Below are 17,500 nucleotides of genomic sequence, written 5' to 3' on the forward strand. Positions count from 1 at the left end.
ATAAACACACTGTTGATACTGTCTAACTAACTATTTGAGATCAGGTTTGTTGTTGGGAAGCGTCAGGCTAATGCTAGGCTAATGCTATCTACATCAGGTTTGTTGTTGGGAAGCGTCAGGCTAATGCTAGGCTAATGCTATCTCCATCAGATTTGTTGTTGGGAAGCGTCAGGCTAATGCTAGGCTAATGCTATTCTCCATCAGGTTTGTTGTTGGGAAGCGTCAGGCTAATGCTAGGCTAATGCTATCTCCATCAGATTTGTTGTTGGGAAGCGTCAGGCCAATACTAGGCTAATGCTATTCTCCATCAGGTTTGTTGTTGGGAAGCATCAGGCTAATGCTAGTTCTATCTTTTTAACATTGTGTGTGCAGTGTGGCGTCTGCCATGACGTCGGAGCTACCCGATCGCTACGAACGCCTGACCTCTGTCTCCAGCTCAGTGGACTTTGAGCAGAGAGACACTGTAAGTACCACTTCCTGTTTTTACTGGGATCAGGGGTCGTGGGGTGTGGAGCGGCCACAGTAGGGACTTCACTACAAACAGGAAAACTTGTCGTACATTTGAGTCATTTAGCAGACGGTCTTATCCAGAACCACTTAGTTAGTGAATACATGTTAAAGATGCACTCTGGGATCTTAAGCACAACAAATTCGTAACATGTCACACCAAATGGATGATGTAGTAGACAATTGGATGATGTAGTAGACAACTGGATGATGTAGTAGACAACTGGATGATGTAGTAGACAACTGGATGATGTAGTAGACAATTGGATGATGTAGTAGACAATTGGATGATGTAGTAGACAATTGGTTGATGTAGTAGACAATTGGTTGATATAGTAGACAATTGGATGATGTAGTAGACAATTGGATGATGTAGTAGACAATTGGTTGATGTAGTAGACAATTGGATGATGTAGTAGACAACTGGATGATGTAGTAGACAACTGGATGATGTAGTAGACAACTGGATGATGTAGTAGACAACTGGTTGATGTAGTAGACAACTGGTTGATGTAGTAGACAATTGGATGATGTAGTACACAACAACAACAAAAAACGGTTACCACTTTAGGCTTCTGAACACCACTTTTAAAACTACCGACTGAAATTATACAACCGTTTGAGAGTGCATCTTTAAGAGAGTAAGCTGAGAGAACCACGGCGTTGATTTCGTCCTATTGTCAGCATTACTTTGAAACTGCTGACCAAGTGTACATTGTACCAGAGAACAGGATACCGAGGTTACGGGCCAATTTCTTTTCAATTCAGGAATTACACTGAAATGTAAATTCTCTTCAATGCTTTTTGGAATTAGAATTTGTGGAATTAGAATTTGATTTATGTTCTGAATTGATTGGAATTTAAATGGAATTGACCCCAACACTGCAGGATACAGCTCGGGAGAACCTTGACATTTTGAGTTTTAATCGGGTCACTTACTCACTTTTATGAGGCCACTACTGTGACACAACGTTGCAAGAAGAATTTCCCCCAATTGGATAATAACCTGTAATCTACGGCAGCTCTAACCTAGAGTCTCATCTCTCTTCAGGGCTTCTGCTCCTGGTTAACAGCCATCTTCCGCATAAAGTGAGTCTCCAATAAAGTTTTGGGTGCGGGCATGGGACAGCAAGGAAGGGAGAATGAGGTTGTGTGTGAGTTGGAATTTAGGTGTGTGTGTGTGTGTGTGTGTTAACAAACAAACGGTCAATTTGACTGTTCAGAGGTCTGCTCTGCCTCAAAGGGACTTTCCTGGTTAAATAAAAGTTCAATCTCTCTCTTTCTGTCTCTGTCTGTCTCTCTCCTCTCTGTCTCTCTTCTCTCCTCTCTGTCTCTCTCTTCTCTCCTGTCTGTCTCTCTCCTCTCCTCTCTGTCTGTCTCTCCTCTCTGTCTGTCTCTCTCCTCTCTCTTTCTTTCTCTCTCCTCTCTGTCTGTCTCTCTCTCCTCTCTTTCTGTCTCTCTCTCTCCTCTCTATTTGTCTCTCTCTCCTCTCCTCTCTCTTTCTCTGTCTCTCTCCTCTCTGTCTCCCTCCTCTCCTCTCTCTCTTTCTCTGTCTCTCTCCTCTCTGTCTGTCTGTCTCTCCTCTCTCTCTCCTCTCTGTCTCCCTCCTCTCCTCTCTCTCTTTCTCTGTCTCTCTCCTCTCTGTCTGTCTGTCTCTCCTCTCTCTCTCCTCTCTGTCTCCCTCCTCTCCTCTCTCTCTTTCTCTGTCTCTCTCCTCTCTGTCTGTCTGTCTCTCTCCTCTCTGTCTGTCTGTCTCTCCTCTCTCTCTCCTCTCTGTCTCCCTCCTCTCCTCTCTGTCTCCCTCCTCTCCTCTCTCTCTTTCTCTGTCTCTCTCCTCTCTGTCTGTCTGTCTCTCTCCTCTCTGTCTGTCTGTCTCTCTCCTCTCTTTCTGTCTGTCTCTCTCCTGTCTGTCTGTTTCTCTCTCTCTCCAGGGATGAGGAGATCAGGGAAAAGTGTGGGGAGGATGCAGTACACTACCTCTCCTTCCAGAGGCACATCATTGGTCTGCTGGTGGTGGTGGGCGTGCTCTCAGTGGCCATTGTCCTGCCCGTCAACTTCTCAGGAAATCTATTGGGTGAGTGGGGTTTAGGGGGTGGGACTTCAGGAATACTTGAGACTAACACTGGACTGGTGGTGTCCCCTATCCCCTATGTAGTGCACTACTTTAGACCAGGGCTCTATTTCCCTATGTCTGTGTGGGTGTCCCTGTGGGTCCTGGTCTAAAGTAGTGCACTTCAGAGGGAATAGGGTGTCATTTGAGGCGTATCCCTAGTAGTCATCAGAAATCCCTCACTTCAGAAGTCCTTTAGTCTGGATAGTGGGGTTTTAGGACTTTGAGGTTATTATTATAGATTGAATTGTATCTATTTTAACTCTGATGACTCAAGGGTTATATCATGTGATTTTTCCATCTTGTCGTCACGTGAAACATCAAAGTGGAGGCAAATACAAGTAAGTGAGAAAGTAGCCTTGTCTGAGTCCATAGGGCAGGAACACATCTCCAGCTCGTCTAGGCGGCTGCTCCTCTAGGGTGAGGCGGCTGCTCCTCTAGGGCGAGGCGGCTGTGAGGCGGCTGCTCCTCTAGTGCGAGGCGGCTGTGAGGCGGCTGCCCCTCTAGGGCGAGGCGGCTGCTCCTCTAGGGTGAGGCGGCTGCTCCTCTAGGGTGAGGCGGCTGCTCCTCTAGGGCGAGGCGGCTGTGAGGCGGCTGCTCCTCTAGGGTGAGGCGGCTGCTCCTCTAGGGCGAGGCGGCTTGATGTACAAGGGCAGACTATTTGTTATTAGATGTAATTACTATCAATGTCCTCTGTGTAGAAATAGCTGTGGTCATGCTGGCCAGATTGGCCATTTAAAATATATATTCTGTGTATCACATGAGTCAAATTCTTCTCATCAGCGCCTTGTGGATTCATTTCCACAATAGGAAACCTCCTGCTCCTCTAAAAACACATGAGCCTCCAACCCACCCATAGATGTAGAATAATTAGAATGGACAAAAACACATGAGCCTCCAACCCACCCATAGAAATAGAATGAACTATAACGTACATTCCCATTCTAGAACCCAATCATAGAATGAACTATAACGTACATTCCCATTCTAGAACCCAATCATAGAATGAACTATAACGTACATTCCCATTCTAGAACCCAATCATAGAATGAACTATAACGTACATTCCCATTCTAGAACCCAATCATAGAATGAACTATAACGTACATTCCCATTCTAGAACCCAATCGTAGAAATAGAAGGACTAGCTGCTTCAACAGACCATAATGTCCTATTATTCTACTGTGTACTAGGCTAACCATGAAGTAAAATATAATCTCTTTTTTTTTTTCCCCCACACAGAAAACAATGCCTACAGTTTTGGGCGTACCACTATAGCCAATCTGGATGCCAAGTGAGTGCTTCTCCATGACTGTTTCCTTATTGTAGGGTGATGGTGGGGATACATGAACTTCCTTGTGTTCTAATTAAGCAATAAGGCACCTCAGGGGTACCGCCTGGACACAGCCCTTAGTCGTGGTATATTGGCCATATATCACAAACCCCAGAGGTGCCTTATTGCTTTTATAAACTGGTTACCAACGTTATCCGAACAGTAAACGTTGTGTTGTTGTTGGTGTTTTTGTCATACCCGTGCTATACATTATGATATACCACGGCTTTCAGCCAATCAATAACATTTTACCTTGACCAATATGAATCTTCATGTTCTGAATCGTTGATTGGCGTCTTTCTCTTAAAATGTATGCCAGCAGCATACCACCCTGCATACCACCCTGCATACCATCCTGCATGCCACTCTACATACCACCGTGCATACCACCCTGCATACCACCCTGAATACCACCCTACATACCACCCTACATACCACTCTGCATACCACCCTACATACCACCCTGCATACCACCCTGCATACCACCCTGCATACCACCCTACATACCACCCTGCATACCACCTGCATACCACCCTGCATACCACCCTGCATACCACTCTGTATACCACCCTACATACCACCCTGCATACCACCCTACATACCACCCTGCATACCACCCTACATACCACCCTACATACCACCCAGCATACCACCCTACATACCACTGCTGGCTTTCTTCTGAAGCTAAGCAGGGTTGGTCCTGGTCAGTTCCTGGATGGGAGACCAGATGCTGCTGGAAGTGGTGTTGGAGGGCCAGTAGGAGGCAGTCTTTCCTCTGGTCTAAAAAAAGATCCCAGGGCAGGTATTGGGGACACTGCCCTGTGTAGGGTGCCGTCTTTCGGATGGGACGTTAAACGGGTGTCCTGACTCTCTGAGCTCATTAAAAATCCCATGGCACTTATCGTAGGGGTGTTAACCCCTGGTGTCCTGGCTAAATTCCCAATCTGGCCCTCAAAACCATCACGGTCACCTAATAGTTTACAATTGGCTCATTAATCCCCCTCCTCTCCCCTGTAACTATTCCCCAGGTCGTTGCTGCAAATGAGAACGTGTTCTCAGTCAACTTACCTGGTAAAATAACGGAGAAATAAAAAAACATTATTATGCACGACGAGCTGAATTAAATGTAAAACGGCTTTGGAAATAAAGATCTTGCTGTGCTCTGTGTTCCGGTGACATTTCACAGACATACGCTTGTTTTTTTTTGTGTGAGAATCATTTAAATAGAACAAGAATTTTACAACGAATAAGTAAAAAGCGAATACTAAAATATGAAAATACTACGTCACGTCTAAACATCGATATCCATCTTTACCGTCTTACTTCTCTATTGTTTTTCTGTCCTCTGTATTCGAGGAGAAAGAGGACGTTTGAGCCTGTCAGTTTGCCTTGATTCTCTCACAGCATCCAGACTAGCTGACACAATTCCTTTTTCCCAGGTTCTTGACCACTTTCTCTGCCTTCCATCGATTTAGTCAGACTAATTCTTATTTTCCACCATAATTTGCAAATAAATTCATTAAAAATCCTACAATGTGATTTTCTGGATTTTTTTCTCATTTTATCTGTCATAGTTGAAGTGTACCTATGATGACAATTACAGGCCTCTCTCATCTTTTTAAGTGGGAGAACTTGCACAATTGGTGGCTGACTAAATACTTTTTTGCCCCACTGTATATATATATATATATATATATGATTATATCTTTTGGTCAAAATATGTGTTTTTGATTGGACATCTTGCTCCAATTTTAGTAGGAATGTTTGGTGTCTGTCCTCCTCTCAGTAACATACTGCTGTGACTAACTGGGTCTCTCTCCTCTCTCAGTAACATACTGCTGTGACTAACTGGGTTTATCTCCTCTCAGTAACATACTGCTGTGACTAACTGGGTTTCTCTCTCCTCTCTCAGTAACATACTGCTGTGACTAACTGGGTTTATCTCCTCTCAGTAACATACTGCTGTGACTAACTGGGTTTCTCTCTCCTCTCAGTAACATACTGCTGTGACTAACTGGGTTTATCTCCTCTCTCAGTAACATACTGCTGTGACTAACTGGGTTTCTCTCTCCTCTCTCAGTAACATACTGCTGTGACTAACTGGGTTTCTCTCTCCTCTCTCAGTAACATACTGCTGTGACTAACTGGGTTTCTCTCTCCTCTCTCAGTAACATACTGCTGTGACTAACTGGGTTTCTCTCTCCTCTCTCAGTAACATACTGCTGTGACTAACTGGGTTTCTCTCTCCTCTCAGTAACATACTGCTGTGACTAACTGGGTTTCTCTCCTCTCAGTAACATACTGCTGTGACTAACTGGGTTTATCTCCTCTCAGTAACATACTGCTGTGACTAACTGGGTTTCTCTCTCCTCTCAGTAACATACTGCTGTGACTAACTGGGTTTCTCTCTCCTCTCAGTAACATACTGCTGTGACTAACTGGGTTTCTCTCTCCTCTCAGTAACATACTGCTGTGACTAACTGGGTTTATCTCCTCTCTCAGTAACATACTGCTGTGACTAACTGGGTTTCTCTCTCCTCTCTCAGTAACATACTGCTGTGACTAACTGGGTTTCTCTCTCCTCTCAGTAACATACTGCTGTGACTAACTGGGTCTCTCTCCTCTCTCAGTAACATACTGCTGTGACTAACTGGGTTTCTCTCCTCTCAGTAACATACTGCTGTGACTAACTGGGTTTCTCTCTCCTCTCAGTAACATACTGCTGTGACTAACTGGGTTTCTCTCCTCTCAGTAACATACTGCTGTGACTAACTGGGTCTCTCTCCTCTCTCAGTAACATACTGCTGTGACTAACTGGGTTTCTCTCCTCTCAGTAACATACTGCTGTGACTAACTGGGTTTCTCTCCTCTCAGTAACATACTGCTGTGACTAACTGGGTTTCTCTCTCCTCTCAGTAACATACTGCTGTGACTAACTGGGTTTCTCTCTCCTCTCAGTAACATACTGCTGTGACTAACTGGGTTTCTCTCTCCTCTCAGTAACATACTGCTGTGACTAACTGGGTTTCTCTCCTCTCTCAGTAACATACTGCTGTGACTAACTGGGTTTCTCTCCTCTCAGTAACATACTGCTGTGACTAACTGGGTTTCTCTCTCCTCTCAGTAACATACTGCTGTGACTAACTGGGTTTATCTCCTCTCAGTAACATACTGCTGTGACTAACTGGGTTTCTCTCTCCTCTCAGTAACATACTGCTGTGACTAACTGGGTTTCTCTCTCCTCTCAGTAACATACTGCTGTGACTAACTGGGTTTCTCTCTCCTCTCAGTAACATACTGCTGTGACTAACTGGGTTTCTCTCTCCTCTCAGTAACATACTGCTGTGACTAACTGGGTTTCTCTCTCCTCTCAGTAACATACTGCTGTGACTAACTGGGTTTATCTCCTCTCAGTAACATACTGCTGTGACTAACTGGGTTTCTCTCTCCTCTCAGTAACATACTGCTGTGACTAACTGGGTTTCTCTCTCCTCTCAGTAACATACTGCTGTGACTAACTGGGTTTCTCTCTCCTCTCAGTAACATACTGCTGTGACTAACTGGGTTTCTCTCTCCTCTCAGTAACATACTGCTGTGACTAACTGGGTTTCTCTCTCTCTCAGTAACATACTGCTGTGACTAACTGGGTTTCTCTCTCCTCTCAGTAACATGCTGCTGTGGCTCCACACCACCTTTGCGTTCCTCTACCTGTTGCTGACCGTGTACAGCATGAGACGACACACCTCCAAGATGCACTACAGAGAGGACGATCTGGTGGGTGGTATGAACACACACGCACGCACACGCACACGCACGCACACGCACACACACGCACGCACGCACGCACCAAGTCAATGTGAAAAGTCCACCATATCATAGTTTCTGTCTCTTCTTTTCAGGTGAAACGCACTTTATTTGTCAACGGGATCTCCAAGTATGCAGAGGAGAAGCACATCAAGCAACACTTTGAGTAAGTCCTGTCTGGTTTTTATTTATTTTATTTTTTATATAACTAGGCAAGTCAGTTAAGAACAAATTCTTATTTACAATGACGGCCTAGGAACAGTGGGTTAACTGCCTGTTCAGGGGCAGAACGACAGATATTTTACTTGTCAGCTCGGGGATTTGATCTTGAAACCTTTCGGTTACTAGTCCAAGACTCTAACCACTAGGCTACCCTGCCGTCCCAATGATTTCCTGATTTCACTTCGCAAGCTTCAATGGTTTGGGGGGGGGGGGGGACAGACACACTGGGAGGGGGAGGCCAACATGTCAGTTGTTCAGTATTCTGCAGAGAGAGACCAACATGTCAGTTGTTCAGTATTCTGCAGAGAGAGAGAGGGAGGCCAACATGTCAGTTGTTCAGTATTCTGCAGAGAGAGAGGGAGACCAACATGTCAGTTGTTCAGTATTCTGCAGAGAGAGACCAACATGTCAGTTGTTCAGTAGTCTGCAGAGAGAGACCAACATGTCAGTTGTTCAGTATTCTGCAGAGACAGACCAACATGTCAGTTGTTCAGTATTCTCCAGAGAGAGACCAACATGTCAGTTGTTCAGTATTCTGCAGAGAGAGACCAACATGTCAGTTGTTCAATAGTCTGCAGAGAGAGAGAGAGACCAACATGTCAGTTGTTCAGTAGTCTGCAGAGAGAGACCAACATGTCAGTTGTTCAGTATGTCTGCAGAGAGAGACCAACATGTCAGTTGTTCAGTATTCTGCAGAGACAGACCAACATGTCAGTTGTTCAGTATTCTCCAGAGAGAGACCAACATGTCAGTTGTTCAGTATTCTGCAGAGAGAGAGAGAGACCAACATGTCAGTTGTTCAGTAGTCTGCAGAGAGAGACCAACATGTCAGTTGTTCAGTATTCTGCAGAGCAAGAGAGAGACCAACATGTCAGTTGTTCAGTATTCTGCAGAGAGAGAGAGAGACCAACATGTCAGTTGTTCAGTATTCTCCAGAGAGAGACCAACATGTCAGTTGTTCAGTATTCTCCAGAGAGAGACCAACATGTCAGTTGTTCAGTATTCTCCAGAGAGAGAGGGAGACCAACATGTCAGTTGTTCAGTAGTCTGCAGAGAGAGACCAACATGTCAGTTGTTCAGTAGTCTGCAGAGAGAGACCAACATGTCAGTTGTTCAGTATTCTGCAGAGCGAGAGAGAGACCAACATGTCAGTTGTTCAGTATTCTCCAGAGAGAGAGGGAGACCAACATGTCAGTTGTTCAGTATTCTGCAGAGAGAGACCAACATGTCAGTTGTTCAGTAGTCTGCAGGGAGAGACCAACATGTCAGTTGTTCAGTATTCTGCGGAGAGAGAGGGACCAACATGTCAGTTGTTCAGTATTCTGCACAGAGAGACCAACATGTCAGTTGTTCAGTATTCTGCAGAGAGAGAGAGAGGGAGACCAACATGTCAGTTGTTCAGTATTCTGCAGAGAGAGAGACTAACATGTCAGTTGTTCAGTATTCTGCAGAGAGAGAGAGAGACCAACATGTCAGTTGTTCAGTATTCTGCAGAGAGAGACCAACATGTCAGTTGTTCAGTATTCTGCAGAGAGAGACCAACATGTCAGTTGTTCAGTATTCTGCAGAGAGAGAGGGAGACCAACATGTCAGTTGTTCAGTATTCTGCAGAGAGAGAGACCAACATGTCAGTTGTTCAGTATTCTGCAGAGGGAGACCAACATGGCAGTTGTTCAGTATTCTGCAGAGAGAGACCAACATGTCAGTTGTTCAGTATTCTGCAGAGAGAGAGGGAGACCAACGTGTCAGTTGTTCAGTAGTCTGCAGAGAGAGACCAACATGTCAGTTGTTCAGTATTCTGCAGAGGGAGACCAACATGTCAGTTGTTCAGTAGTCTGCAGAGAGAAACCAACATGTCAGTTGTTCAGTATTCTGCAGAGAGAGAGGGAGAGAGAGGGACCAACATGTCAGTTGTTCAGTATTCTGCAGAGAGAGACCAACATGTCAGTTGTTCAGTATTCTGCAGAGAGAGACCAACATGTCAGTTGTTCAGTATTCTGCAGAGAGAGACCAACATGTCAGTTGTTCAGTATTCTGCAGAGAGAGAGAGTGACCAACATGTCAGTTGTTCAGTATTCTGCAGAGAGAGAGAGGGAGACCAACATGTCAGTTGTTCAGTATTCTGCAGAGAGAGACCAACATGTCAGTTGTTCAGTATTCTGCAGAGAAAGAGGGAGACCAACATGTCAGTTGTTCAGTATTCTGCAGAGAGAGAGACCAACATGTCAGTTGTTCAGTATTCTGCAGAGCGAGTGGGAGACCAACATGTCAGTTGTTCAGTATTCTGCAGAGAGAGGGAGACCAACATGTCAGTTGCTCAGTATTCTGCAGAGAGAGAGAGAGAGAGACCAACATGTCAGTTGTTCAGTATTCTGCAGAGAGAGAGAGAGACCAACATGTCAGTTCTTCAGTATTCTGCAGAGAGAGAGAGAGACCAATGTGTCAGTTGTTCAGTATTCTGCAGAGAGGGAGAGAGACCAACATGTCAGTTGTTCAGTATTCTGCAGAGAGAGAGAGAGACCAATGTGTCAGTTGTTCAGTATTCTGCAGAGAGAGAGAGAGACCAATGTGTCAGTTGTTCAGTATTCTGCAGAGAGAGACCAACATGTCAGTTGTTCAGTATTCTGCAGAGAGAGAGAGAGATCAACATGTCAGTTGTTCAGTATTCTGCAGAGAGAGACCAACCAATATATTCTGCAGAGAGAGACCAATGTGTCAGTTGTTCAGTATTCTGCAGAGAGAGACCAACATGTCAGTTGTTCAGTATTCTGCAGAGAGAGAGAGAGACCAACATGTCAGTTGTTCAGTATTCTGCAGAGAGAGACCAACATGTCAGTTGTTCAGTATTCTGCAGAGAGAGACCAACATGTCAGTTGTTCAGTATTCTGCAGAGAGAGAGCAACATGTCAGTTGTTCAGTATTCTGCAAGAGAGACCAACATGTCAGTTGTTCAGTATTCTGCAGAGAGAGACCAACATGTCAGTTGTTCAGTATTCTGCAGAGAGAGACCAACATGTCAGTTGTTCAGTATTCTGCAGAGAGAGAGGGAGAGAGAGGGACCAACATGTCAGTTGTTCAGTATTCTGCAGAGAGAGACCAACATGTCAGTTGTTCAGTATTCTGCAGAGAGAGACCAACATGTCAGTTGTTCAGTATTCTGCAGAGAGAGACCAACATGTCAGTTGTTCAGTATTCTGCAGAGAGAGAGAGTGACCAACATGTCAGTTGTTCAGTATTCTGCAGAGAGAGAGAGGGAGACCAACATGTCAGTTGTTCAGTATTCTGCAGAGAGAGACCAACATGTCAGTTGTTCAGTATTCTGCAGAGAAAGAGGGAGACCAACATGTCAGTTGTTCAGTATTCTGCAGAGCGAGTGGGAGACCAACATGTCAGTTGTTCAGTATTCTGCAGAGAGAGGGAGACCAACATGTCAGTTGTCAGTATTCTGCAGAGAGACCAACATGTCAGTTGTTCAGTATTCTGCAGAGAGAGAACATGTCAGTTCCAACATGTCAGTTGTTCAGTATTCTGCAGAGCAGAGAGACCAACCAACATGTCAGTTGTTCAGTATTCTGCAGAGAGAGAGGGAGAGAGACCAACATGTCAGTTGTTCAGTCAGTTGTTCAGTATTCTGCAGAGAGAGACCAACATGTCAGTTGTTCAGTATTCTCAGAGAGAGTATTCTGAGAGACCAACATGTCAGTTGTTCAGTATTCTGCAGAGAAAGAGGGAGACCAACATGTCAGTTGTTCAGTATTCTGCAGAGAGAGACCAACATGTCAGTTGTTCAGTATTCTGCAGAGAGAGAGACCAACATGTCACCAACATGTCAGTTGTTCAGTATTCTGCAGAGAGAGAGAGAGACCAACATGTCAGTTCTTCAGTATTCTGCAGAGAGAGAGAGAGACCAATGTGTCAGTTGTTCAGTATTCTGCAGAGAGGGAGAGAGACCAACATGTCAGTTGTTCAGTATTCTGCAGAGAGAGAGAGACCAACATGTCAGTTGTCAGTTTCTGTTCAGTATTCTGCAGAGAGAGAGAGAGAGAGAGAGAGACCAATGTGTCAGTTGTTCAGTATTCTGCAGAGAGGGAGAGAGACCAACATGTCAGTTGTTCAGTATTCTGCAGAGAGAGAGAGAGACCAATGTGTCAGTTGTTCAGTATTCTGCAGAGAGAGAGAGAGACCAATGTGTCAGTTGTTCAGTATTCTGCAGAGAGAGACCAACATGTCAGTTGTTCAGTATTCTGCAGAGAGAGAGAGAGATCAACATGTCAGTTGTTCAGTATTCTGCAGAGAGAGACCAACATGTCAGTTGTTCAGTATTCTGCAGAGAGAGACCAACATGTCAGTTGTTCAGTATTCTGCAGAGAGAGACCAACATGTCAGTTGTTCAGTATTCTCCAGAGAGAGAGGGAGACCAACGTGTCAATTGTTCAGTAGTCTGCAGAGAGAGACCAACATGTCAGTTGTTCAGTATTCTGCAGAGAGAGACCAACATGTCAGTTGTTCAGTATTCTGCAGAGAGAGAGACCAACATGTCAGTTGTTCAGTACTCTGCAGAGAGAGAGACCAATATCTCCTTCACATAGAGTTGATCAGGCTGTGGATTAGGGCCTGTGGAATGTTGTCCCACTCTTCAATGGCTGTGTGAAGTTGCTGGATATTGGCGGTAACTGGGACACGCTGTCCTACACGTCGATCCAGAGCATCCCAAACATGCTCAATGAGTGACACATCTGGTGAGTACGCAGGCCATGGAAGAACTGGGACATTTTCAGCTTGTCTACAGATCTTTGTGACATGGGGCTGTGCATTATCATGCTGAATGGCGTCACAATGGGCCTCAGGATCTCACCACACTCTCTCTGTGTATTCAAATTGACATTGATAAAATACACTTGTGTTCGTTGTCCTTAGTTTATGCCTGCTCATACCATAACCCCACCGCCACTATGGGGCACTAAGTTCACAACGTTGACAATAGCAAACCGCTCGCCCACACCACGCCGTCTCCGGTTGTGAGGCCCGGTTGGACGTTCTACCAAATTCTCTAAAACGACTTTAGAGAGGTGGTTTATGGTAGAGAAAGTATCATTAAATTTCCTGGCAACAGCTCTGGTGGACCTTCCTGCAGTCAGAATGGCAATTGCATCCTCCCTCAAAACTTGAGACATCTGTGGCATTGTGTTGTGTGTCAAAACTGCACATTTTAGTGGCCTTTTATTGTCCCCAGCACAAGGTGCACCTGTGTAATGATCATGCTGTTTAATCAGTTTATTGATATTCCACACATGTCAGGTGGATGGATTATCTTGGCAAAGGAGAAATGCTCACTAACAGGGATAAAAAACACACATTTGTGCACAAAATTTGAGAGAAATAAGCTTTTTTGTGCGTATGGAAAATTTCAGGCATCTTTTATTTCAGCTCATGAGCCATGGGACCAACACTTTACATGTTGAGTTTATATTTTTGTTCAACGTGATTAGATTACAGTCCTGTAATAGTGACTATGATAAAAGGTAATTCGATTACTAGAATATCGACCATGGATCACTTCCTTGATTTGAAATGCTTTCTATCTGAATCTAATCCCCCCCCCCCCCCCCCCGTGGTGTGGTTCTGTATAGGTACTGGCAGTGGTCACTGTCACCAACCATAGAAACAAAATTACTAGAACAGGCATTGCCGTTCAAGTCAACGTTCTGCGATGAGTGGTGCTTCTGCATTATGTTTTAGTCCTATTTCTATAACTGTGACATGTTATACAGACGGACTGCTGAGGGACTTCTAACCTACGATGTAATGTCCGCAACCAACAAAAGACTGAAGGGAATACTATAGACTTGTAGAAAACAGATTCCTCCATGTCCATACCTTTTAATCCTTACCTTTCCAATCTCTTTCCCCCTCCACCCTCCCCTTTTCTCTCAATTACAGACAGGCTTATGAAAACTGTTGTGTGCTAGAGGCTCGTATTTGTTACGATGTGGCCAAGCTGATGTCCCTCAACTCAGAAAGGTAAGTAGTGGTCTCCGCTTGACTGTCGCCGTCCGTAGCAATACCATAGAGACTGGAATTAGATCGAACACGTTTCAGCGTGGGCGTTTTCCATTGAGGGGCTTCCACCATTTTAAAGTACACTGAACAAAAATAAACGCAACATGGAAACATTTTTGAAAGATTTTACTGAGTTGCTGCTCAACTACGGAAAATCAGTCAATTGAAATAAATTCATTAGGTCCTAATCTATGGTTTTCACATGACTTGGAATACAGATATGCATCTGTTGGTCACAGACACCTTAAAAACAAAAAAGTAGGGACGTTGATCAGAAAACCAGTCAGTATCTGGTGTGACCACCATTTGCCTCATGCAGTTTGACACATCTCCTTCGCATAGAGTTGATCCGGCTGTTGATTGTGGCCTGTGGAATGTTGGTCCCACTCCTCTTCAATGGCTGTGCGAAGTTGCTGGATATTGGCGGGAACTCGAACACGCCTGTCCAGAGCATCCCAAACATGCTCAATGGGTGACTGGTGAGTACGCAAGCCATGGAAGAACTGGGACATTTTCAGCTTCCAGGAATTGTGTCCAGATCCTTGCGACATGGGGCCGGGCGTTATCCTGCTGAAGCATGAGGTAAAGGCAGCGGATGAACGGCACGACAACGGGCCTCAGGATCTCAGCACAGTATCTCTGTGTATTCAAATTGCCATCGATAAAATGCAATTGTGTTTGTTGTCCTTGGCTTATACCTGCCAATACCATAACCCCACCGTCACCATGGGGCACCACTCTGTTCCCAACGTTGACATCGGCAAACTGCTCGCCCACACAACGCCATACTTTGAGATATCAGCTGATGTACGAAGGGCTATATAAATACATTTGATTTGATTTGATCTGTAGCAAAAGATAGCCAAAAGAGCCATTTTACTGGTTGAAATTGAAGTGCTTTTAAAAAAAGTGTAATAGCTGTTGATTTGCGATGATGACACAAACATTATATTAAGCAGGACATTTATACAAGCCTTAAAATCCAGTTATATTCGAAAAAGTAGTATGAAATGCTAATAATTAATGCTAATCATAAGCAACATGTAAATAGAGTTTCCCCTTGTTCTGCCACCAACTGGTGCCATCGCCGCGGCAATGTTTGCAAACACAGAAAGTGGTCTATACTACAACCTCCACCGTCACCATGGAGCCACTCTGTTCCCAACGTTGACATCAGCAAACTGCTCGCCCACACAACGCCGTACACGCTGTCTGCCATCTGCCCGGTGAAGCCGAGATACATCCGTGTAGGAAACACAAGACATCTGCCCGGTGAAGCCGAGATACATCCGTGTAGGAAACACAAGACATCTGCCCGGTGAAGCCGAGATACATCCGTGTAGGAAACACAAGATGAGAAACGTTACAGTCAGGTCAAATGTTTTGTTTTTTTACCTTTATTTAACCTGTCAAGTCATTCAAGAACAAATTATTATTTACAATGACGGCCCTAGGAACAATAGGTTAACTGGTCTAGGAACAGTGTGTTAACTGGTCTAGGAACAGTGGGTTAACTGTTCTAGGAACAGTGGGTTAACTGGTCTAGGAACAGTGGGTTAACTGGTCTAGGAACAGTGGGTTAACTGGTCTAGGAACAATGAGTTAACTGGTCTAGGAACAGTGTGTTAACTGGTCTAGGAACAGTGGGTTAACTGGTCTAGGAACAGTGTGTTAACTGGTCTTGGAACAGTGGGTTAACTGGTCTTGGAACAGTGTGTTAACTGGTCTAGGAACAGTGGGTTAACTGGTCTAGGAACAGTGGGTTAACTGGTCTAGGAACAGTGGGTTAACTGGTCTAGGAACAGTGGGTTAACTGGTCTAGGAACAGTGGGTTAACTGGCCTAGGAACAGTGGGTTAACTGCCTGTTCAGGGGCAGAACGACAGATTGACGACAGAACGACAGACCTTGTCAGCTCGGGGATTCGATCTAGCAACCTTTCGGTTACTGGCACAGCGCTCTGACCACTAGCCTACCTGCTGCTACCTGCTGCTATCTGCCGCCTCGTCCTTCCCTATTGAGGGCAACGACAACAAGATGAGCTTCCCGAGACGGTTTCTGACAGTTTGTGTGCAGAAAATCATCTCATCAAGTTTTTTGTTGTTATGAAACATCTCTGAGAGTATTTTTTATTTCAGCTCATGAAACTAACACTCTTTACATGTTGTGTTTATATATATTTTCAGTATTGTTGACTGGGTGTGGCCAGAGCATTGTCTTCCTCTAATTGGTTTAAATGGCTATAAGATCACCGCCATCACATCTAATGTCATATGCCACAAATACAACCCGGGAAATGCTTACTTATAAAACCCTTAAACCAACAGTGCAGTTTAAACAAAATATTAACAAAATCATTTGGACCTGGTATAAAGGTCCTGGATGGCAGGAAGCTTGGCCCCAGTGATGTACTGGGGCCGGATGGCAGGAAGCTTGGCCCCAGTGATGTACTGGGGCCGTACCCACTACCCTCTGTAGCTCCTTACGGTCGGATGCCTAGCAGTTGCCGTACCAGGCGGTGATGCAGCCATGCTCTCGATGGTGCAGCTGTAGAACCTTTTGAGGATCTGGGGACCCATGACAAATTATTTTCAGTCTCCTGAGGGGGGAAAAGGTGTTTTCGTGCCCTCTTCACGACTGTCTTGGTGTGTTGGGACCTTGATAGTGGTCCAAACTACATCTAGGGGTCACAGATTTGATTCAGTACTCCCAACACAGCAGGAGGCGGTAAATAACCAATATATTAGTTTTACACTTCTTCTTTTTTTAAACACAAAAGAAGAAGAACGTGAACTACTTTAAAATTGAGGTAGCCTTAATGGTGCTGCCCATGCTGTCACAGACGCCATAATGGCACAGATGCAAAGATAGAGAGAGGTCCTATCTTTATGAGCAACTACTAATTTGTCTAGTAATCCAGTGTATTTCGTCATGTGACATGAGCACGTGTTTCTGTAAACAGGAAGAAGACTGAACGTAGCATGAAGTTCTTTAAAGACCTACAGTCCAAGGAGCACATCCCCACCATGATCAACCCCAAACCCTGTGGTCATCTCTGTTGCTGTATCATCAAGGGCTGTGAACAGGTGAGACCAACGTCGAGCTGTATTTCAACCCTCACCTCAAACCCGTTTACAGTACCACGTCGTTTACAGTACCACGCTGTTACCAGTACCACTACCACGTCGTTTACAGTACCACGCTGTTTACAGTACCACACCGTTTACAGTACCACGCCGTTTACAGTACCACGCCGTTTACAGTACCACTACCACGCTGTTTACAGTACCACGCCGTTTACAGTACCATGCCGTTTACAGTACCACGCCGTTTACAGTACCATGCCGTTTACAGTACCATGCCGTTTACAGTACCACGCCGTTTACAGTACCACGCCGTTTACAGTACCACTACCACACCGTTTACAGTACCACTACCACGCCGTTTACAGTACCAGTACCACGC

General features: G+C 44.9%; 1 protein-coding gene across 1 annotated transcript in view; it reads left to right on the plus strand.

Annotated features, from left to right (window-relative positions):
* Positions 1-17,500, plus strand: part of LOC115127151 (CSC1-like protein 2) — a 116,859-nt gene that overhangs the window by 42,697 nt on the left and 56,662 nt on the right. The window contains exons 5-12 of the mRNA XM_065008452.1: positions 373-463; positions 1,559-1,596; positions 2,439-2,581; positions 3,860-3,911; positions 7,616-7,724; positions 7,850-7,920; positions 13,917-13,997; positions 16,998-17,121. Of these exons, the coding sequence (XP_064864524.1) occupies positions 373-463; positions 1,559-1,596; positions 2,439-2,581; positions 3,860-3,911; positions 7,616-7,724; positions 7,850-7,920; positions 13,917-13,997; positions 16,998-17,121 (709 nt within the window). The remainder of the gene's footprint in view (positions 1-372; positions 464-1,558; positions 1,597-2,438; positions 2,582-3,859; positions 3,912-7,615; positions 7,725-7,849; positions 7,921-13,916; positions 13,998-16,997; positions 17,122-17,500) is intronic.

The sequence above is a fragment of the Oncorhynchus nerka genome, linkage group LG23 (genome assembly GCF_034236695.1).
Source record: "Oncorhynchus nerka isolate Pitt River linkage group LG23, Oner_Uvic_2.0, whole genome shotgun sequence".
Lineage (NCBI taxonomy): Eukaryota > Metazoa > Chordata > Actinopteri > Salmoniformes > Salmonidae > Oncorhynchus > Oncorhynchus nerka.